The sequence below is a fragment of the Schistocerca nitens genome, chromosome 6 (genome assembly GCF_023898315.1).
Source record: "Schistocerca nitens isolate TAMUIC-IGC-003100 chromosome 6, iqSchNite1.1, whole genome shotgun sequence".
In the NCBI taxonomy this organism is placed as follows: domain Eukaryota; kingdom Metazoa; phylum Arthropoda; class Insecta; order Orthoptera; family Acrididae; genus Schistocerca; species Schistocerca nitens.
In genome coordinates this window covers 549,992,996-550,017,984 of record NC_064619.1, presented here as the reverse complement: position 1 = coordinate 550,017,984, position 24,989 = coordinate 549,992,996, and the positions used below count along the sequence as shown (strand labels likewise).

Sequence of the window (24,989 nt, the reverse complement as noted above, 5' to 3'; positions counted from 1 at the left end):
ATCAGTCGAGTGTGCCTCTGGTGTTCACGGCATCGATCCTCGACGGTACGCATCGTCTGACCAATATACGACTTGCCACATTGACACGGAATCTGGTACACGCCGGCCTTCCTCAAACCGAGGTCATCTTTGGCGCTTCCCACCAGTGCACGAGTTTTATTCGGAGGGCAAAACACAGTTCCGACCCGGTGTTTCTTCAAAATGCGGGCGATTTTCCCCGAGAGTGCGCCTGTATATGGGATAAACGCAGTGCCTACCTCCTCCCTCGTGATTTCATGCATCTCCACAGGTTGTGCTGTAGTGGGTGGGCGGAGAGCACGTTGAATCTGCCACTCTGAGTACCCATTTTTTCGAAATACAGTTCTCAGATGTTCCAATTCCTGGGGTAGACTCTCTGCGTCAGAGATAGTGCGCGCCCTATGTACTAGAGTTTTAAGCACCCCATTCCTCTGTGAAGGGTGGTGGCAGCTGTCTGCGTGCAAATACAGATCAGTGTGCGTTGTCTTCCGATACACCCCATGGCCTAGGGTGCCGTCAGGCCTTCTCTTGACCAAGACGTCAAGGAAAGGCAGTTTACCCTCCGTTTCAGTCTCCATAGTGAATTTGATGTTGGGGTGTATGGAGTTTAGATGTGTAAGGAAGTCAAGGAGTTTATCCATACCATGTGGCCAGATGACGAACGTGTCGTCCACGTAACGGAAAAAGCAAGCAGGTTTCCATTCGGATGACGACAGGGCTTCCTCCTCGAAGTTCTCCATGTACAAATTCGCTACCGCCGGTGAGAGTGGGCTACCCATGGCGACTCCCTCCGTTTGTTCGTAGTATTCTCCATTAAAAAGAAAATACGTGGAAGTCAAGACATGCCTAAAAAGTTCAGTGGTCTTCTCGTCAAACTTCTGACTAATCAATTCTAGTGACTCTCGCAGGGGTACCCTCGTGAACAAGGAAACGACGTCAAAACTCACCATGATATCTGACTCACCCACCGTGAAGCTATCAAGGCGTTTAACAAAATCCACGGAATTACGGATGTGATGAGGGCATTTACCCACATAAGGACTTAATATTCCCGTCAGGTATTTGGCCAACAAATTGTTACCCCAAGGTCCGGTACCGCCTAGACTATATGGACTCCCGAAGGTTCACAAAGAGGGGGTACCATTACGCCCCATTGTCAGCAACATCAGGGCACCTACATATTAGTAGATTCTGGTACAGACGTCGAGATACTGGGACAGCGTTGTTAGAGAGGCCATCGAAATTCGCACCAATGACGACCTCATAAACCGTGACTGTGGCTATAATCTTAGCAAGGCTTGGGAACCAGCGATTGGGTTAACCAAGAGTAAATCGAGCAAATGTATAGTTGTGACGACCACGGCGGACAGAGCCATCACACCGACGTCATCTCAGACGCCGTCGCAATCTGTTCCACCGCGCGACCGTGGCGCGGGGCGCGGACGGCCGAGTGAGCGCGCCGCGGGCGGAGGGTATTTAAATCGGCCGCCGCCGCGACCGAACCCAGTTCCCCCTGAGCAGCCATAGTGTACGGATCTCCGTGCCGGCACGTTCACAGGAGTTCAGTCCGTCAGTTCACCTGATGATGGCGACATGTATGATCGCCGAAATATTGTGCCCGTTGGACACTGTAGACCGGCAGTACACCCGTGGATATTTTGATTATCAAATACGCCGGAAGAAACTCAAGAAACTAGTCTAGTGTTGTTTTGGTGTCAGTGCGATGCTTGAAACAACGTTAAAATATGACGCATTATAAAAAGGTCCCCTTTCTTTAATATGTTCTTTCTCATGACTGTAATTATTCGTAATGTTTTCCATATGACATATGTTTGGCACTGTGTCAACAGGCTTTTTAAAAACAAATCTCATGTAATGTTTTAAATCATACCTCATTGCAAATATCAGAAACACTGCGTGCTAACACCACTCGTAACGAACTTACTTATGTGCTCTAGCACATGTCACTTCATCTTAGTTTACATATTTCTGACTGACTGACTGTATTTCATAGTCTAATTTATCTGCATCCACCTTGAACGACATCGTAAAGACATTAAAGCACAACCATTAATTTAGATTTCGGTGCGTTCAAAACGCAATCGAAATAGGTACAGAGTCAAACGAGAAATGTTTAGACTTAATTTTATTGTATAGAAGTAGCACCACTTCGTTTCAGCTAACTGGCAGCCCTTTGATCTCTCACTTATTAAATTTATGCGCTCTGTTGGTCCCGCGCTCCCATTTGTATATCACGTACTTCCCCCATGCGTAATAAAAAACGGCAGTCAACAAAAGGCGAGACCATCATATGTAGCTACTGTACCTGCTGGAAGAGCTGTAGGGTCCCCCCTTGTCTCTTGCAAGTCCAGGGACGGGTAGCAAGCCAGTTGGCTCTTTCTTCCGCGAAAATCCGCCGTAATGAGAGTGGCAAGCTAGCACCCGGTGGCCTTGAGGTACTGCCGTCGTTTCGTTTTACCCCGCTAATTCCCGGATCTCTCGTTAATCCGTCACTCGTATTCTTTCTGCAAAAATTCCTCAGTTGTAACTAAATAAGGAGAGTAGGGAAAAAGGGCACCGCCTGCTGGCAACGAAGTTAGTCGCTGATTAAAGGCGAATAATTAATGTGCGCGTTGTTCATTTCACCAGAATGAAATTGATTACAAGCTAGAACCTTTGTCCCTCGTCATTTTTTTCCTTTTTTTCCTTGTGCTGGAATGAGGCCCAAGCTGAGACGGAGGGATTTAATTCTCAGCTGTTTAATTTGTTAATTTTAAAAATATCATGAATTCGGCGAACATGGTCTTGTGTCTGTTGTAACAGATTTGAGTGGTGCAATTAAAAATGAAAATTTATTCAGAGCCTCTTAAATGAGATTAGTTTTCTGGCTTGTCCCACCAAGAATAATACGAGAAATAATTTTAATGGGCATCTCTTTGGCAAGGGGTTAGGCCGAATATGCTTCTTACTTCAGTGACGTTGAAGTAGCGGCCAAGGAATATATATGTTTAGATACTGCGTGTTATAATACTGCTACGTTCCAGTAATTTAAAGCGTATTATTATTTCATCCTGCCTGCTAAATTATTGAATTACAGAACCATATGTACTGGACGATCGCAGTCCGTGTAATTTGCAGGTTAGTGTGGTTTGACTTGATCAGACTGTGATTTACTTATCTAGGACTTTATTTGGTATCTATATACACCTAGGCTGAACATGTGCTGAGGGCCCTACCAACGGAAAGAACAATTTCTGAAATAAATGCCTCTAATGAAGCGCTTGACGCTTATAAATCAATACTACAAAATTGTTCTGGACAATTTATGTTTCAATGAACTGAAGAGGTTAGAAAATGAAAAGAATTTAAATAATGAAGGTTTTATTTTAAGAGAACTGTACAAAAATTTCAACTATGATCTGTTTTACCTTCGAGAATACCGACAGAGTACAGTAGACGTAGCACTAATCTTGCCACTTCTTCGAATATATTGAAGTCTAGACGCATTTGACAAAAAAAGTGCAGATAATATTTTAAATGCCAAAACGGAACTTCAATATTTAGGACATTGTTCAGTTTCTTATTAGTGATAAGCAAGTCAGAACAAATGAAAATCCTAAATTTTATAATGGTATTAATCGATTTTCCTGAAAGATATAAGATTAATAAGAAACCGTATCCTTGGCACATAAATCGACATTGTAATAGTCATGCACAAATATGGCAAAACTAATCGTAACTGAAAAAATAACATTTAAGATCTTATAATAAAAAGATATTTGCAACCAAAAATTATATATGTATAATGTTTCAAAAATACCTTGAAAAATTCGAGGGAACGTAGAAGGTGTTTTGAGGAAAAGTATGATGAAAGGAACCCATGTCCAGAAATGTAACACCAAACGACACAACAGAGCGTCGACATTATACGCTCAGGCGCCTCTATGTCTCTTCTACAGCAAGATTGTTGCTTTCCACATTCTGGGAGGAGGTTGTACGGATCAAAACAAGACAAAATGTCCAGTAAACATGGGATCCAAAATGCTTACCTTAAAAGTGATAAGGACTTGTTTACTAGAGTAGTGTCTTTCACAGTAGCAACAACAAGTGCTCCAAGCTCCTCAGTTATGCATTTTAGAGTCCATGATAACTGCACACTTTTTTATGGTCAAAACTACCACCTCTGAAAGTTGAAAGTTACCTAGAATGAGATTTTCACTCTGCAGAGGAGTGTGCGCTGATATGAAACTTCCTGGCAGATTAAAACTGTGTGCCGGACCGAGACTCGAATTTGGGACCAAGTTTTTTTCACTCTGCAGCGGAGTGTGCGCTGATACGAAACTTCCTGGCAGATTAAAACTGTGTACCGGACCGAGACTCGAACTTGGTCCCACAGTTTTAATCTGCCAGGAAGTTTCATAACAGCGAACAATCCGCTGCAGAGTGAAAATCTCATTCTGGAAACATCCCCCAGCTGTGGCTAAGCCATGTCTCCGCAATATCCTTTCTTACAGGAGTGCTAGTTCTGCAAGGTTCGCAGAAGAGCTTCTGTGAAGTTTGGAATGTAGGAGACGAGGTACTGGCAGAATTGAAGCTATGAGGACGGGTCGTGAGTCGTGCTTGGGTAGTTCAGATGGTAGAGCACTTGCCCGCGAAGGCAACCGTCACGAGTTCGAGTCTTGGTCCAGCACACAGTTGAAAGTTACCTACCCTGCAATCTTGGCAACGATAGTACCGATACATGTATCCCACTTTCAGAGGTATCAGAACGATGTGAGATTATAATTTTGTGCTCATTTGTTTCCGGATCACGAACCCCTACTTCAAACTGATACATTTATCATTCTCCATCATCCCGGACAGATTGTAATATCATCACCGAGTCATTATATATTGGAGCCGACGCATATAATTTCAACGATCTGTAGCGCCGTTGGATGACATTTCCGGACACTGGTTCTTATCCTTATTTTGTTCTTCGACACATCTTCTACATCAACTCGAAGTTTGTCGTTGTAATAGTGTGTGTGTGTGTGTGTGTGTGTGTGTGTGTGTGTGTGTGTGTGTGTGTGAGTGAGTGAGTTGGTTGACTGGTGGATTTGGGGGAGGGCACCAAACAGCAAGGTCGTCAGCCCCATTGGATAAGAGAAGGGTTCGGAAGGATATCGGCCCTGCCTTTTCAAATGATCCATCCCGGCATGTTCCTGAAACGATTTGGGAAATCACTGTGTGTGTCTGTCTTTGTGTGTGTGTGTGTGCGCGCTGATAAATTGATTTTATCTAGGTTGTTGTTGTTGTTGTGGTCTTCAGTCCTGAGACTGGTTTGATGCAGCTCTCCATGCTACTCTATCTTGTGCAAACTTCTTCATCTCCCAGTACCTACTGCAACCTACATCCTTCTGAATCTGCTTAGTGTATTGATCTCTTGGTCTCCCTCTACGATTTTTACCTTCCACGCTGCCCTCCAATGCTAAATTTGTGATCCCTTGATGCCTCAAAACATGTCCTACCAACCGATCCCTTCTTCTAGTCAAGTTGTGCCACAAACTTCTCTTCTCCCCAATCCTATTCAATACCTCCTCATTAGTTACGTGATCTACCCACCTTATCTTCAGCATTCTTCTGTAGCACCACATTTCGAAAGCTTCTATTCTCTTCTTGTCCAAACTGGTTATCATCCATGTTTCACTTCCATACATGGCTACACTCCATACAAATACTTTCAGAAACGACTTCCTGACACTTAAATCTATACTCGATGTTAACAAATTTCTCTTCTTCAGAAACGATTTCCTTGCCATTGCCAGTCTACATTTTATATCCTCTCTACTTCGACTATCATCAGTTATTTTACTCCCTAAATAGCAAAACTCCTTTACTACTTTAAGTGTCTCATTTCCTAATCTAATCCCCTCAGCATCACCCGATTTAATTAGACTACATTCCATTATCCTCGTTTTGCTTTTGTTGATGTTCATCTTATATCCTCCTTTCAAGACACTGTCCATTCCGTTCAACTGCTCTTCCAAGTCCTTTGCTGTCTCTGACAGAATTACAATGTCATCGGCGAACCTCAAAGGTTTTACTTCTTCTCCATGAATTTTAATACCTACTCCGAATTTTTCTTTTGTTTCCTTTACTGCTTGCTCAATATACAGATTGAATAACATCGGGGAGAGGCTACAACCCTGTCTCACTCCTTTCCCAACCACTGCTTCCCTTTCATGCCCCTCGACTCTTATAACTGCCATCTGGTTTCTGTACAAATTGTAAATAGCCTTTCGCTCCCTGTATTTTACCCCTGCCACCTTCAGAATTTGAAAAAGAGTATTCCAGTTAACGTTGTCAAAAGCTTTCTCTAAGTCTACAAATGCTAGAAACGTAGGTTTGCCTTTTCTTAATCTTTCTTCTAAGATAAGTCGTAAGGTTAGTATTGCCTCACGTGTTCCAACATTTCTACGGAATCCAAACTGATCTTCCCCGAGGTCCGCTTCTACCAGTTTTTCCATTCGTCTGTAAAGAATTCGCGTTAGTATTTTGCAGCTGTGACTTATTAAACTGATAGTTCGGTAATTTTCACATCTGTCAACACCTGCTTTCTTTGGGATTGGAATTACTATATTCTTCTTGAAGTCTGTGGGTATTTCGCCTGTCTCATACATCTTGCTCACCAGATGGTAGAGTTTTGTCATAACTGGCTCTCCCAAGGCCATCAGTAGTTCTAATGGAATGTTGTCTACTCCCGGGGCCTTGTTTCGACTCAGGTCTTTCAGTGCTCTGTCAAACTCTTCACGCAGTATCTTATCTCCCATTTCATCTTCATCTACATCCTCTTCCATTTCCATAATATTGTCCTCAAGTACATCGCCCTTGTATAAACCCTCTATATACTCCTTCCACCTTTCTGCCTTCCCTTCTTTGCTTAGAACTGGGTTGCCATCTAAGCTCTTGATATTCATACAAGTGGTTTTCTTCTCTCCAAAGGTCTCTTTAATTTTCCTGTAGGCAGTATCTATCTTACCCCTAGTGAGACAAGCCTCTACATACTTACATTTGTCCTCTAGCCATCCCTGCTTAGCCATTTTGCACTTTCTGTCGATCTCATTTTTGAGACGTTTGTATTCCCTTTTGCCTGCTTCATTTACTGCATTTTTATATTTTCGCCTTTCATCAATTAAATTCAATACTTCTTCTGTTACCCAAGGATTTCTATTAGCCCTCGTCTTCTTACCTACTTGATCCTCTGCTGCCTTCACTACTGCATCCCTCAGAGCTACCCATTCTTCTTCTACTGTATTTCTTTCCCCCATTCCTGTCAATTGTTCCCTTATGCTCTCCCTGAAACTCTCTACAACCTCTGGTTCTTTCAGTTTATCCAGGTCCCATCTCCTTAAATTCCCACCTTTTTGGAGTTTCTTCAGTTTCAATCTGCAGTTCATAACCAATAGATTGTGATCAGAATCCACATCTGCCCCTGGAAATGTCTTACAATTTAAAACCTGGTTCCTAAATCTCTGTCTTACCATTATATAATCCATCTGATACCTATTAGTATCTCCAGGATTCTTCCAGGTATACAACCTTCTTTTATCTAGGTACTGCTTGAGAATGAGCCATGGCTCGAAACTGGTACAGCTAAATAAAATATAAAATAGTAGTCCTGCTGTATTATTATCACAAGACTGAGCATTTCATATAATTTGTTAAGGCTGCATAACGGGATACACGAGGAATAAGCAGAGATGTTGGTTAGGGAACTGAAAAATAACAAAATTAATGTATCAAACAACCACGCTCTACCTATACTGAAATCAAGTAGATATTTATTCAAATAACCATATTTCAAATAATCCAATAGGCTTATTCATCTTGTGGTTGAAGCTCTCTTTATGACCTTGTTTGCTCCCTATTATATGATTAAGAAAAAATGCTTCTGCATTGAACAAACACAAATTCTTCTTCTTTAACCCATTGTGCGTTGGTTCGTATACATTCTGTCAAATAACATGTGAAGAAAATTTGTACGATAATACATGCAATATTGAGATTATTGTACTGACATTTATAAAATTATTAACAGAAAAATGTATATACCTCAGTATTACATAATATTGTTTATGTGAGTGTCTCACATTTTCCGTACAGCTGATATTTCGCTCCAGTTTGTCTTCTTCAGTTGATCAGGAAGTTTCAGTACAATGGTACGTATATTTTCCAATAGGTTAGGGATAAAATGAAATTATTGTATTTTTTTTGTCAGAGTATGAGTATTGTTGTTATATAATATTGTCTGTTAACACAGATTTGTTGTTTTATTCTATAACGATCATTTGTTAGGTTAAAGTAATAGTTTTCGAAAATGTTGTGGAGATATGTTGATCATGAATGAACTTTGTAAATTAGCGAGTGGGACGGAGGCCTGTGATGGGGCCCTGTGCATGTAAGTTGAAAGTACTTAACTGATGTTAATTCAGCTTCTTCAAGACTATATAATATATGTAAACCGTGCTTTCTAAGTTGCACTGTAACACAGTTTATCAGATATTTACTTGTACTGACGTCTTTCGTTATGGTCTCGGGACATTTACATATAGAGTCCCCCGCCCTACTCATCAGCTTACAAAGGTTGTTGATAATCCATAGATCAAACTGCCTATTGGCTTCTGTCTCGGGTTCTTCGGCCGACGTTCATCTAATGATTTTTCTGACGTTTCGCCAGCACGAGTGGCTGGCATTGTCAAAGCTTCACCACCGGCAATGGAGGGTGAAGCTTTGACAATGCCAGCCACTCGTGCTGACGAAACGTCAGAAAAATCATTAGATGAACGTCGGCCGAAGAACCAGAGACAGAAGCCAATAGGCAGTTTGTCAACAAGTGGCCACGAAAGCCTTAACAATTTTGTAATCCATAGATCCTCACAACACTTTCGAAAACTTTTACTTTAACACAACAATCAGGAGTTCACCAATGAAAAAACAACCAACTCAGTCGAGGCAGAAAATATAATATTACGACACTATTGCAGTCTAACAGTAGCAAAGCAAGAACGACAACACTTCAATTTTATGCCTAACATTTTCATAAATAGTACTGAAAAAATTTGATCAACTGTAGATGACTGGAGCTAAAACCAGCTGTACTGAAACTATCAGACAGTCACATTAACAGTAGCATTTGGTACTAACATAGATTTTCTGTTAATAATTTTATAAATGCAAATATGATATCAAACTATGTTTCATCAAGAAAAATTTCTTTACATATTTTTCGGAGAAAATAAATGAACCTACTGAAGACGGCGAAACTTCGCCGGAAAGTTTTGCGTATTAGAAACAGAATTTGTATTCGATCAAGACAGAATCACATTTCTGTTTTCTATTTAATTTTCTTTACTAACCGACTTTCACCTACATCTAATGCATTTACTTATATTTTTCCAATTTAGTTGTCTTAAAAAAGCACTTTCAGTACGATTCCAGAATCATGAGCTTGTCTTCTAACATGAAGGTTTGAAACCTGTTTTTTTGTAACAACTTCTGTTTTGGAAATTACCTTTTTGCATTAGTGTTTCGATCATAAGTGACAGGTACATTCATAGAACGAAAACGATATAAGGAAAAAAAAAGTTTTTGACGTTGTTTGGTTTCTTATATGGATGAAGTAAGGTATGGAAAAAGCAGGCTTTCCGCGCAACTGAACTCATATCAGACTGACACAATTCAGATACCCATTCTTTTAGAAGTAGTAGCAGTTTACCAGTGCAAATGCCAGCGGAAGTCTGACGACAGGGCGTAAGGGATCTAAACAGGTGAATTTTGACCCAATCCTTATAACCATTCACTACGACTTTTTATTTTTATAATTTTTATGTTTTGGAGAGAAAGACATCAATGTATGGTTACTTTAATCAATGTCGGGAGTAAGAATATAAAAAGAATATATATTTAGCGCTGTGTTCTTTCCCACTATCCCACTGCAGGAAAGCGTGGTATACCTTATGAGTTTCAGAAGACGAGTGCTGAAGCTGTAGAAGCCGTACAGAAAACACACACATCAGTAGCCGGGGCAGCTCTGTAAGTTTGTAAGTCCCAGTACAGGTACTGAGTAACGGCACCCTTCATGACGCGCCAGACGTCAAGGTGCTCCAATACGGCGTGCTACTCCCTGCCGTATTGTCCAGGGAGTTTCGACGGCTTTGCATATCTGATCTTTGGATTGCCTGTCTGCAAGCGCGAACTAATTAGATACGACAATGCGGAGCGGAGGGTTGATAATGAAACTTGAAGACGGCTCAACTTGTAGCTGCACCCTGTAATCATAGGAATACGGAAAACCATTAGCAGGCTTCCCTGCTAATGGTTGTGCGATGTCATGCAGCAAATTCCCACTTGTTCTCTCGGAACCTACCATGGGTAGCATACCGGCTGGTTATAATTAATGTGCAGCTACTCATGGAGGCCAAGTTTAGTTTGTACACTACTGGCCATTAAAATTGCTACACCGAGAAGAAATGCAGATGATAAATGGGCATTCGTTGGACAAATATAATATACTACAACTGACACGTGATTACATTTTCACGCAATTTGGGAGCATAGATCCTGAGAAATCAGTACCCAGAACAACCACCTCTGGCCGTAATAAGGGCGTTGATACGCCTGGACATTGAGTCAGAGCTTGGATGACGTGTGCAGGTACAGCTGCCCATGAAAGCTTCAACACGATACCACAGTTCATCAAGAGTAGTGGCTGGCGTATTGTGTCGAGCCAGTTGCTCAGCCACCATTGGCCAGACGTTTTCAGTTCATGAGAGATCTGGAGAATGTGCTGGCCAGGGCAGCAGTCGAACACTTTCTGTATCTACAGACGCCCGTACGGGACCTGCAACATGCAGTCGAGCATTATCCTGCTGAAATGTAGGGTTTCTCAGGGATCGACTGAAGGGTAGAGCCACGGGTCATAACGCATCTGAAATGTAATGTCCACTGTTCAAAGTGCCGTCAGTGCGAACGAGAGGTGACCGAGACATGTAACCAATGGCACCCCATACCATCACGCCAGGTGATACGCAAGTATGGCGATGACGAATACACGCTTCCAATGTGCGTTCACTGCGATGTCCCCAAACACGGATGCGACCATCATGATGCTGTAAACAGAACCTGGATTCATCCGAAAAAATGACGTTTTGCCATTCGTGCACACAGGTTCGTCGTTGAGTACACCATTGCAGGCGCTCCTGTCTGTGATGCAGTGTCAAAGGTAACCGCAGCCATGGTCTCCGAGCCGATAGTCCATGCTGCTGCAAACGTCATCTAACTATTTGTGCAGATGGTTGTTGTCTTGCAAACGTCCCCGACTCTGAGGTCGAGACGTGGCCGCACGATCCGTTACAGCCTTGCGGATAAGATGCCTGTCATCTCGACTGCTAGTGATACGAGGCCGTTGGGATCCAGCACGGCGTTCCGTACTACCCTCCTGAACCCACCGATTCCATATTCTTCTAACAGTCATTGGATCTCGGCCAAGGTGAGCAGCAATGTCGCAATACGATAAACCGCAATCGCTGTAGGCTACAATCGAACCTTTATCAAAGTAGGAAACGTCTTGCTACGCATTACTCCTCCTTACACGAGGCATCGCAACGTTTCACCAGACTACGCCGGTCAACTGCTGTTTGTGTATGGGAAATCGGTTGGAACTTTCGTGATGTCAGCACGTTGTAGGTGTCGCCACCGGCGCCAACCTTGTGTGAATGCTCTGAAAAGCTAATCATTTGCAAATCAGAGCATCTTCTTCCTGTCGGTTAAATTTCGCGTCTGTAGCACGTCATCTTCGTGGTGTAGCAATTTTAATGGCCAGTAGTGTAATATAGTACGGTAGCGACACTTGGTAGACATGCTAATGCGTTAATGTGGAGATGATTTACGCTGGGAAGAAAATTAGATCTAATTTTACTGAGCAGGTGCAAATCTGGCACTGTGAATGCAAGAAACGGATTAGGAATGGGACGTGGACAGAAAAGGTCAAACAAGTGAGAAACGCATCATAATGTTTATTTTATTATTAGCCGCCACTTACACACTGTGTTCACTATGAGCATCTGAGACGTCGTCGAGATGCTGCAGCCATATAACGGCGTGATCGACAGTGGCTCGCAGCAGTTCCGGTAGAATCTGATCAATGTTTTCATGTATACTGGCTTTCAGATCGAGTAGAGACCGAAGGTGTCTACGGTAAACGAGTTCTTTTAGATATCCGCAGAGCCAAACGTTACATGCATTCAGATCAGGTGATCTTGCAGGTCACGCATCTGGAAAACCTCTGTAGATAACATGTTCGTGGAAGGTCGCATTAAATAGGTCTTTCATAGAGCGAGGGACATGCGGTTTTGCCCCATCTTCACACAGATATGCTCTTCGAGAGCAGGAATCATATGTTGTACAAGGACGCCTCGATAACGAGCAGACGTCACGGTACACATGGCAGGTCCTCTGGGTGTATTCTCTTCAAAGAAGAACGGACCGGAATAGAGACACTCCTGTATCCACATCACACAGTTACTTACGGTGAGTGTAGTGTCTCCCCTTGTACAAAACGCGGTTTAACAGAACCCCAAATTCGGCAGTTTTATGTATTCATTGCACCGTGTAGTGTAATATGTGCCTCATCACTCCATAGAAAACTGCCCGGTCACATGTCATCAACTTCGAACCTTGCCAGAAACGGAAGAGCAAATTCAGAACGTTACAGCGGAGCACGACGTTTCAATTGCTATGCCGTTTGGATCTTCTATGAATACAGTCCGCAGATCTTTCGATGCTACTGACCATGCGATGGACAATTCTCGTGACACTGGACGAGCGCTAGCACTATCTGGGACACGTGTCGCATGGTCAGTGACACCAACATCCTCTTCAGTTCCGCGCGGGGTAGCCTTCCCACGGTTCGCGCGGCTCCCCCCCCCCCCCCTCCCCCCCTCCCCCGGTTCGAGTTCTCCCTTGGGCAAGCGTGTATGTGTGTTGTTCTTAGCAAGTTAGTTTAAGTTAGATTAAGTAGTGTGTAAGCCTCGGGACCGATGACCTTAACAGTTTGGTACCATAGAATTTACCACAAAATTCCAAATCCTCTTGAGAAACTTACTCGAGGATAAGGCGTCTTTCTCTTTGAGATGACACACCAAACCAGCCCATGCTATAGGATTTCATTTTTATGTTCTTTAACCATTTAATGGTGTCGGCCTCTCCTCAGACCTCTCAGTCGGCGATACCCTCTCATTGCATCGCTGTAATTGCTGCAGATCGCGTAAAGCTTTTTCAGTAACAGCACACGTCTCTCTTCTCGATAGCCATACATGTTATGGCATGCCAAGTGACAGCGTGGATGTCACACCGTCTTAGAAACAGTGCATAGTGCCAGACTGGTAACCAAATTTGGATCCAAATTTTTTCCAGCGTAAATCGGTTCCGCACTAGCATATATACCAACTTTGCTGCCATATGATGATTAGAGCCTACACTTTACTTCCGTGAGTAGCAGCACTTTGATTACAACCAACTGCTACTTCCCAGGGGCAATGAAGGAGTTAAAGAAATTAAGGGACGTAAGTCTATACAAAGAGATAACGTCTACGATTTTTACCCAATAGAAGAGAGCCCACACCACAGTATTAAAACAATGCCAGTTTTTTTATCATAAATTTTTTTGAGGCGGGTCCGTTAGTGGTGCACGCCCCCGGGCTGCAGCATGTATTAGCTGCTAGTAAATGCAGCCCTCCCCTAGTCTGTATAATTGCGTTCTTCGTGTAAGGCGCCTAGATGTTCCTTTCAGCACCAAAGTGCTTTTCTAGGCTAGCACCTATTGGATGTAGAATGCCCTTGTCTCCTTCCTAAATTTGAACTGACTTATCCACTTAGAAAAGGGAACAGGGCACACACACACATACACACACACACACACACACACACACACACACACACACACAGACACATTACTCGCACCCAACGTCCTATACATATTGTAGGCGCCCCCGGTGGTCCTGGTCGCCTACAGTGGACTGGATGGCCAATCGGTGACTTCTCCAGTTGTCAAGATGCTAGGAAATGGCTGTAGAAGCGTCAGAAACGCCAAAGAAACATTTTTAATTCATAACGCCTTTATTCCTGCCGAGTACAATGTGGTTTGGTGATATCAACGACCTTCCCCGAGTCCCCGCTGACTCGTAGCGATGACGCCAGATCCGGGCCGCACAGTATTGCTAGCGCAGCGCCGCATGCTGTGACGTAGCGGAGGAATGTCCTTACTTCGGCCGCGCGTGGGTGGCGGCGCCCGGCTGAGCAGCCAGCTCGGCTGTGGACAGCAAGCCGTTGCGCGTAGAGGCTCCGGGTTGGAGTCCTGTCGCTGTCGGCACGAGAAGCGTTCTCGTAGTGCGGAGTGTACTCTGTTCCACCCCGTCTTCTTCCCTGCTCCTCATGGTGGCTCGTCCGCGGTGGACGGGCGGAATGGGCTGTAGTCCCCCAGCGTCGTCGGTTCACCCGGTTGTCACGGCGGATGCACAGGGCCTAGGCCCCGCACTATTTCGACGATGGCTCACAGATGTGGTCAGCTTTGGCGGCGAGCGAGTCTGCCGAGTACCAGAGCTGGTGCTGTCCCCTCACGTCTGCTGCTGGATGGGCCGCCCTTACTGCAACATCTCCTTAATAAAGATTAACATGTCGATCACCGAGCTGAGCGCTACGCAGCGACCCAGTACACACCTAACTGCAAGTCGAACTGCGAGTGCCTTGTTGCTATCAAAGCTGGCGTATTTAAAGGAAGCACGAGCGACGTCCTGACGTCATGCTCGTTTGTATTGAACGCATTTGTTCCACTTATACTGCTGATTCATCTGTCGTACTCACCCCTTAGGTGTTCTTGCGACAGAGTTATGTGTTGTTACGGCAAAAGTTGTGAAATGCAGTACAGCTGACGCTATTCCTCTGTCTTGCACTCTACGAAAGTCTCCGTTTAACAAAAACCCGCGTGCTAAGCAATTCTCTCTCGCCAGTTGTGTGTAACCAGGCCATTGCCCCTGCATGACGACACATTCCATACATGCGCATCCCGCCTACCTCTTGGCTACCGTACTGCCTCTGGCTCTCGGCATAGGCAACGAAACTTTGACAATATTCCACGTTTCTGACTCTTTACTATTCCGTGACACTACAATATATACACACTCCTGGAAATGGAAAAAAGAACACATTGACACCGGTGTGTCAGACCCACCATACTTGCTCCGGACACTGCGAGAGGGCTGTACAAGCAATGATCACACGCACGGCATAGCGGACACACCAGGAACCGCGGTGTTGGCCGTCGAATGGCGCTAGCTGCGTAGCATTTGTGCACCGCCGCCGTCAGTGTCAGCCAGTTTGCCGTGGCATACGGAGCTCCATCGCAGTCTTTAACACTGGTAGCATGCCGCGATAGCGTGGACGTGAACCGTATGTGCAGTTGACGGACTTTGAGCGAGGGCGTATAGTGGGCATGCGGGAGGCCGGGTGGACGTACCGCCGAATTGCTCAACACGTGGGGCGTGAGGTCTCCACAGTACATCGATGTTGTCGCCAGTGGTCGGCGGAAGGTGCACGTGACCGTCGACCTGGGACCGGACCGCAGCGACGCACGGATGCACGCCAAGACCGTAGGATCCTACGCAGTGCCGTAGGGGACCGCACCGCCACTTCCCAGCAAATTAGGGACACTGTTGCTCCTGGGGTATCGGCGAGGACCATTCGCAACCGTCTCCATGAAGCTGGGCTACGGTCCCGCACACCGTTAGGCCGTCTTCCGCTCACGCCCCAACATCGTGCAGCCCGCCTCCAGTGGTGTCGCGACAGGCGTGAATGGAGGGACGAATGGAGACGTGTCGTCTTCAGCGATGAGAGTCGCTTCTGCCTTGGTGCCAATGATGGTCGTATGCGTGTTTGGCGCCGTGCAGGTGAGCGCCACAATCAGGACTGCATACGACCGAGGCACACAGGGCCAACACCCGGCATCATGGTGTGGGGAGCGATCTCCTACACTGGTCGTACACCGCTGGTGATCGTCGAGGGGACACTGAATAGTGCACGGTACATCCAAACCGTCATCGAACCCATCGTTCTACCATTCCTAGACCGGCAAGGGAACTTGCTGTTCCAACAGGACAATGCACGTCCGCATGTATCCCGTGCCACCCAACGTGCTCTAGAAGGTGTAAGTCAACTACCCTGGCCAGCAAGATCTCCGGATCTGTCCCCCATTGAGCATGTTTGGGACTGGATGAAGCGTCGTCTCACGCGGTCTGCACGTCCAGCACGAACGCTGGTCCAACTGAGGCGCCAGGTGGAAAAGGCATGGCAAGCCGTTCCACAGGACTACATCCAGCATCTCTACGATCGTCTCCATGGGAGAATAGCAGCCTGCATTGCTGCGAAAGGTGGATATACACTGTACTAGTGCCGACATTGTGCATGCTCTGTTGCCTGTGTCTATGTGCCTGTGGTTCTGTCAGTGTGATCATGTGATGTATCTGACCCCAGGAATGTGTCAATAAAGTTTCCCCTTCCTGGGACAATGAATTCACGGTGTTCTTATTTCAATTTCCAGGAGTGTATATACATATATATATACACACACACACACACACACACACACACACACACACACACATATATATATATATATATATATATATATATATATATATATGTGTGTGTGTGTGTGTGTGTGTGTGTGTGTGTGTGTTCAGCAAATAATCGAGGATCGGCGCCAGTACTACTCTGAAAGAAGAGGCTGGCACAGGAGAAGAAAGTCACGGAGGGCCGCATGAAGCAAGGCTCAGATTAATTTTATTGCCCGCGTTAAGACTGATACCCAAATCATGGTCTTCCAACTGTATCATATGCACGCAACTCTCATTATAGCACTAATATGCTGCAATATTTCTCCTGAATTTCCTAAATTGCACTTGCCGGATTCTAGTCTCCGGCAGAAAAGGTGAAGATCGAGTATTACATAACGTAACGACCTTTCTACAAGACGATAGACAAGGTTCGGGACTCTAATTTAAGTTGGACGACAATAAACTCCATGTCGTCTAAGATTTTATGTAACAGGGTAACATTGTGAGTCCATAAACGAAAAATAAACTTGCAGGTTATGGCATACAGACAGACGAGGCTGAAAAAGTAGCTGAGAATAATGGCCCGACTTGGCGTGAGTTCTAGTTTAGGTGGACGTTACTACAGGATATGTAAAGTTGTGAAGACAGAGACTTTTGACGCAGTCGACGCCACGCACTGTATCAGCGACAAGAATACGAAAACTAGGTTACGTTCACGTGGCGTTGTACTCGCCGGAGTAAACCGTTAACGTGCCGCACAAGGAATGAGCGTGACAGGCGTATATGGCGCAGAAAGCGACGCAGTTGTAGTGACTTGGAATAAATCTTTGATCAATACCTCAGCGGAACATGCTGACCCATCCACAGCAGTCACCTTCCATTTTCCCACTGTTCCGCCTCTGACAGCCAAGTGCAACGTGGACTTCGTATGTGTCCATTTCGCAGAGTATGAGATGACATCATGGAATTGTGTACAATTTACAACATTGATTCTATGGCGCAAAAATTAAAGTAAGAGTCTTTGGAAGACGTGCTCGTAGGATCAAGTGGTACAGATACCGATACAAAATCTGTTAATCAACGCAGTTGTAAATCATCAGGTTCGCTGTTTGGTCGGATATATTGTTACAGAAACAGCAGGTTTATGCCGCATACTCTATATTCCGTTCGGTATTGCAATTTCCTTATTCCGTACTTCAACCTGAACAAAATAAATACTCATCGAGAACCACGTCGCCGGCCGGTGTGGCCGTGCGGTTCTAGGCGCTGCAGTCTGGAACCGCGTGACCGCTACGGTCGCAGGTTCAAATCCTGCCTCGGGCATGGATGTGTGTGATGTCCTTAGGTTAGTTAGGATTAATTAGTTCTAAGTTCTACGCGACTGATGACCTCAGAAGTTAAGTCGCATAGTGCTCAGAGCCATTTGAACCATTTTGAGAACCACGTCAATTGTGATTGCATGAGTCTCTATCACAAAAGTATATAATTAAGTCAACGAAGGCATCGGTGATATAGTTTCGAAATTTGTCGCTGTAATAAAACTGATATTAAATGCTTCGGACAATGGTACCAGAAGACGTCTTGAACTATTTAAATCCCAGCTTCGTTCTGCACTCGTTAAGCATCTTCTATGATTTGCCTCTGTCCTTCCCCCTTACTTACTATGAATCTGAAAAACGAAGTGGACAGCATTTTCCCGTATTGAAACGAAAATCTTCTTTATATAAATCACAAGAATAATTAATGCAAGGAATACAGCTTATTCATATGTGGTCCACCCACCAATTAAAATATCCGGAGAGGACTAGTAAGGCTTCCGAAGCTACTGTCTCGTTATCAACAGTTTTTTTTTTTGGCGTAGCGGTGAAAATAAAAATAAATACACTTTATTCTATTTTACTGATTTAGTAGCTATTCCTGGTCACGAGATGTTGTCACTCAGTCTGCTTAACTGGAAAAGAAAGGAAAGGGAAAGCAACATTTCTAATTTGAATGGGAATTGGATGTACAGGAGTTCATCCTAACCTACTTCTACCCCCGTCTCTGCTCCTCCCCTTCTCCCCCTCTTTTTCTTTCGTCTCCGATTTCCTCCTCCTTCCATCTTCTCCTCCTCCCCTCGCTCTCCATCTCCTCCTGCTCCCTCTCTTTCAGACCATCACATCCTTCCCTCTTTTTACGTGGATCTTTTCCTGTTCTCAGCATCTCTTCCTGCCCCTCCCTTTCCCCCTCTCTCTGTCATCCCCTCATCTCTCTTTTCTCTATCAATTTTCTCGTCCCACCTCTCTCTTCATCTCGTCCTGCCCCTATTTTCCCTCTCCGTCTATCATCTCCTCACCCCATTCTATGTTCCTCTTATATTTATATATATATATATATATATATATATATATATATATATATATATATATATGTGGTTGGTAGGACATATTCCGAGACATCAAGGGATCACCAATTTAGTATTGGAGGGCAGCGCGGAGGGTAAAAATCGAAGAGGGAGACCAAGAGATGAATACACTAAACCGATTCAGAAGGATGTAGGTTGCAGTAAGTACTAGGAGATGAAGAAGCTTGCACAGGACAGAGTAGCATGGAGAGCTGCATCAAACCAGTCTCTGGACTGAAGACCACAACAACAACAACTAGTTGATCTAGTTCGATACTGTAAAACCAGTCACTTCTACTGCGAGGTCTTTGGTTTTCATATTTTGGTAGGTGGCATCATATACGAAAACAAGAAAACAAGAGAAACGTCCAGTAAACATGGGCTCTAAAGTGAATATCTGAACAACTACGAGCACTCGTTGCTGTTCCCTACTGTGAAACACATGTCTTCTACTGGTCAAGTGCTGATAGCTCTTAAGTTATGTATTTTAGAGCCGGTATTTACTAGACAATTTTTCCTTATTGTGGTCCATTAGCGCTTCTCGGTTGAAAGTTGACAACAGTGCTGCGAGCTGTCAGGGATCTTCTTACATTACAGTTACAATATTACGACTGTAACAGAAATTTATTTTAAGGAGGAAACAGGTACTCAGTTACACCTGTAACTGAGAGCTTGATCGCACCTTTTTTCAAACAGAATCGGCGTTGACTACACCAGATCTGGTTGCAGGATTCCGTGATTCTATGGTGAAGATGACGCGCAATGCTGGTATTTACAGACGCTGCGCTGAAAATAAAGTCCCAAAATCAGTTAAAAATATGTTGCAGGTATTGATTAGAATTCTCTATTGCCGCAGATATTGTAGTGAACTTGATGTCGCGGGACTTCAGTAAAAGTGTGTGCCCAATTTGAAATACTCCGCACTTGGGTATTTACGGAGTACTGTACAATACTATATACAGGACAATGCCCTATTCTGGAACACCGACGAAACAGTTTCAGTTGTATCACTGACACGACACTGTTCTGGGCGGCAATCACATCAAAGCATAGTCCTCGAAGTGTTCAAACGTGATATAGTGCACACACAATGTTTTCACCAGGGAACCACCGATTTGCGTCCATTGCTCACGCGAAATCAGACTTAGTCCTTCCACGTATGAGGCACAGCGCACAGCTCTTACTTTCCTCCGTATCAATCACTGTCTTTCTCAGCCCACACTATACGGCACACAAAATGATTCAAAGTTTTATCCATGTCTATACGCACGAAAATCAACATAGCAGCGGTGCCACAAGTCAATAATCAGCCTTCGTATTTGTCACCGCTCTACCTCGTATTTGCTCAGTTTCGTTTCTTACAAGTAAGCTCCCTCATGACAAAGTTGGATGCAGATAAATTAAAACATTTATGTTCTTGCAATGTATGAAGGTACTGACATTTATCATTTAATATGATGATTATAACAAAATAATAAAAGGAAAAATTATTCATGCAGGATGTTCGGAAATTCCCGTTACAGACTTCTAGGACTTATACGGGGAGTGATGACATAATATTTTGAATTGGAACCCATGATCCGGTACGTTCTGTTTCCATGCTACAACCATTTGAAAACATGTTGGTAACGCGACCTCCTTTTACAAGTGACTGATTTGGCGTGATTCATAACATAACTTGGTTTACAATTATTATAGTCAAAGAAACTCCTCGTGTGTTCGTTAACGGATTCTCTTCAAAATGTTGCTGTACAGCTTCTTCCAATTCGGGTGTGTGGTGTCTCCTTGGAGCACAACTGTCTTTGGAGGTATCCGTTTCTCGAAGCCGTTCCGTAATTGTGGCGAAAAGGGTATTCGATGGAGTCATACGTTGTCGAGAATGATCTTGATAAAGGCGACGAGCAGATTTTTCATTAACGTCAACTTCGCCATACAAATGATGTTGATTAGGTCCCATACTCCGAGGAGCGTAGGGAACGATGCGGGAGACCCGAACCGCCGACTAGGGAAGATCGTAGCGGGGGTGGTTTCCCATTGCCTTCCTCCGACGGTAATGGGAAGGAATGACGATGATGAAGACAACACAACAACACCCAGTCATCTCGAGGTAGGGAAAATCCCTGACCCCGTCGGGAGTAGAACCCGTGACCCCGTGAGCAGGAAGCTAGAACGCTACCCCAAGACCACGAGCTGCGGACGCCATACAGAAGGATCATGTCGGTGTATTCTGCAAACTTGTACTCAGCCATGTTGCTCTAACACTCACTGACACGTGAATGAGGTTCTTACCAGGTCAAATGATATCAGCCAATCCGGGGCATCCACCCCCCCCCCCCCGCAATGACTACCCTGATGCATGCCTGTATGTCAAATATGTTTTCAAACAGCTGCAACACGGAAACCTTCGGGGCATGGGTCCTACTCAAAATGTTATGAACTTATTCCCCTCTACAGGTCCAAGAAGTTTGTAACGGGAATTTCCAAATACCCTGTATAGACCCCCTACAGCTATACTTTTACAGTGCTGCTAGTTGTGGAGTCATGGCACTAGCGGTAAGGGTAGTTTTGAGCAAATGGTGGAGTTCGGTTGTTCAGCAAATAAAAATTGCGGTGTTCATGTGAAGTGTCTCAAAGTTGTTGACTTTACACACGCAAGCATGGACCTGTTATCAAGTCGTCGTCAACGTACAGCAGTTCACAGTTACACCAGATTCGCCAGTGACGTACTGGGTTTCTGTTGCAGCTGATGTGGTACCAGGACAACCTGATGCTGGACCCCACGGAGCGCCGCTCTATGGAGACACGTGGCAACAAGCACACGCTGACCATCCGAGACGTGCAGGCAACCGACTTCGGCAACTACAGCTGCGTCGCGGAAAACTCCCTCGGCCGCGCAAAGAAGTACATGGAACTCTCGGGTGAGTCTCTCTACTTGTTAGACATACTTACTCACTTTGCCCTAGTTACATTGCATCCTATGCTTGATTATTTCCTGAGATGAAGTATACTTGTTTACTCCCATGGGACTCGATATTCTGAATACATTGTTTCGTTTACAAACAAGGCAAATGAGCGCTCAGCCTTACGTTAAATGCCAATACTTCCCGTTTTCGTCAGACCCAAATTAGACTTACGGTTAAATGTAAAATGCATATCCACTTTATTATAGCAAGCAAAATATCTCTCACTGATATTGTCTAACAACTTTTCTGTCTTCATACTTACTGAAAAATATTGTAAGTGCAGAAGCAGTTTACCTTTGGAATAATTCTATATGGCTGTTTAAAAGGACTTTTTTTCATATTACCACATGAGCTGTGATCAGAAAAACTTTTATTATTGTGCAACTAGTTTCGACTTTTTCTCATCCTCTGGCAAACTGAACAGCTCAAAGCGGTATCAACCACGTCTGTGATTACAAAGTATGCTAACCACACGGTTTACGCTGTCTTCGCAAAAGAGCCTGGTGTGCGACATGACATCATTCAACACCGAAACACAACTGAAATTGGACTCAATGTGCCGTCTTTTTATGTACCAGGAAAGGAATTTCGAACCAATGCATATAACGTGTAGCATTGAAGTTCAAGGCTCAGTATAAATCTGTTTTAATACCTGTATTACGTACAGTTTTAATATGTATTACAAGGGCTATAGTTTTTCCTTCCTCCGATCGGCCGCGAAATTAAAATCACAGTGAAAATTCGGTGGAGCTTTTCACAGATGTGTTGCTCATCTGTCGCGTCACGTCGCACTTTCCGGTTCTAAGCACCTGGATGTCTAGGGCCATAGTATCTTCCGTCAAGTATGAAATGCCTGCTGATGAGTTTTGTCTGATTTTGTGCAGCCAACGTAACATAACTGTCACGCATTTATTTCTTCATAACAGTATCGTGCATTTAGAAAAATATGGAGATTGACTGCAGCAAAATAACTTTTTATTTAAGAGTTTTTTGTGGTTTATATAAAAAATATCTATTATTGAAACTGTGGAACAGAAAAAAGTTTAAAAGCGTTCCATTGTAATGGAAATACCGTAAAATCTTGTCGTCATAAAATTAGCCTATTCATTTTCGGTAGTTCAACATAAGTGAAATTCATCTATCGTTGTTTATGGTTCAAAGGGGTTCCTCTCCTTAAGTCACAATTGTTAAGAAATTAAACTGAAATAAACAGAAATCTGTACGAATGCCGCATTTGTTGTGTCTTGACAGAAAACAAACGTAAACATACTTTTATCAGTAATATTTTATTCGTTTAAAAAAGAATCCGAAAGACTTCGTGTATCAATTAATAACTGTGGATAAATTACAAAGCTAAACCTTTAATCCTGTGGCCATGCACCTAAAAAACTGAAGTCCTTTGAGCTGCAGGAAAGATTACGTTAATTATTTAACGGGATGTGAAAGGGTTACTCCTTATTGGTTACCTCGCACAAGGTAAAAGATAACTCTAGAACTACGAAAATAATCTGCGCACACTCAAAGGAGAATACGCCACCTATTAAAGGCCTCTGTTGATAATGCAACGGAAATCTTACGTCACTACCTGCTGTACGTGCATTTATCTAGTCGGATAGTGATCACAAGTTGTTCGAGACCAGAAACTGCATTCTTCAACGCTTTTGTGATTGTCGTCGCAAGTTTTATCACTTCATGGTAATGATCCATGGAATATATCTGTGCCTAAAGCTGCGCCACCAAATGTCGCAGACGTCCTCAGAGACAATAAAGACATTTAATTTCAAACTAAAAATCTCTACAAGCCCAACTGTTTGTACGCAAATACCCAATGGGCGGATCCTGATCTTAGTAAACCACTGCCTGAGATCGCTGAACCGCACCAGCCTACACTTTCTGATCAGAAGTATCCTAACACCTAATAGTGGATGTTAATGTGGGAGTGTCTACTCTTAGCCCCTATATGACAGCTTCAGCTTTGCTTGGGACACTGTCAATGAGGTATCTGAATGTATCTGGAGAAATGGTAGCCCATTCTCCCACTAGTCCCTGGGCCAGAGGCGGTAGTGATGTTGGACGCTAGGGGCTCGACCGAAGTCGATGCTCTAACTCATTCCAAAAGGTGTTCCATTGGGTTCACATAGGGGTTCTTAACACTCTAGTCAATTTAATGCATATCATTGTCCACAAACCATTGCCTCACAGCCGACGTTTTATGGGTAGTGCACTGTCATGTTCGTTCAAGCAATTATCGTCTCCGAAGTGTTCCTCCACTGTACACAGTGCACAGTACTGTGTAACGTGTACATATCCTTCTGCATTTACCGCTTTTCGGAGAACAATCAACCACAAGCTAACCGCGAAGAACACCCTAATACCATAAGACCACATCCTCCCTATTTCACTGTTCGTACTACTTCATGCATTTGCCAAACCGAAACCCTTCAAGCGGACTGCCATAGGATGGAGCGTGATCCATCAAACTAAATCTCTCGTTTCTGTTGCTCCACTGTCCATTGGCACCGCACTTCAAACCACCTCGAACTTGGTACCGAGCGAGGTGGCGCAGTGGTCAGCACACTGGACTCGCATTCGGGAGGACGACGGTTCAATCCCGCGTCCGGCCATCCTGATTTAGGTTTTCCGTGATTTCCCTAAATCGCTCCAGGCAAATGCCGGGATGGTTCCTTTGAAAGGGCACGGCCGACTTCCTTTCCCATCCTTCCCTAATCCGATGAGACCGATGACCTCGCTGTTTGGTCTCTTCCCCCCAAACAACCAACCGAACGAACTTGGCGTAACACTGACTAGAGGTATGCGTCTTGACCGCATAAACCGTTCGACTTACTGCGGTTGTATGAATCCGAAATTGCTGTCTGAGTCATTAAAGCCTCTGATTATGACTCCAGCAAGAGGAGAGGAAACGTCATACACAGAAATATGTCCGACTACGAACCAATGCCCATCAAAGAAAATTCA

At 44.2% G+C, this 24,989-nt stretch overlaps 1 protein-coding gene across 2 annotated transcripts in view; it reads left to right on the top strand.

Annotated features, from left to right (window-relative positions):
- LOC126262510 (lachesin-like) overlaps window positions 1-24,989 on the top strand; it is a 971,377-nt gene that overhangs the window by 823,990 nt on the left and 122,398 nt on the right. For both annotated transcript variants that reach the window (XM_049959183.1, XM_049959182.1), the window contains exon 7: window positions 21,794-21,968. In XM_049959183.1, coding sequence (XP_049815140.1) covers window positions 21,794-21,968 — 175 coding nt within the window. The remainder of the gene's footprint in view (window positions 1-21,793; window positions 21,969-24,989) is intronic.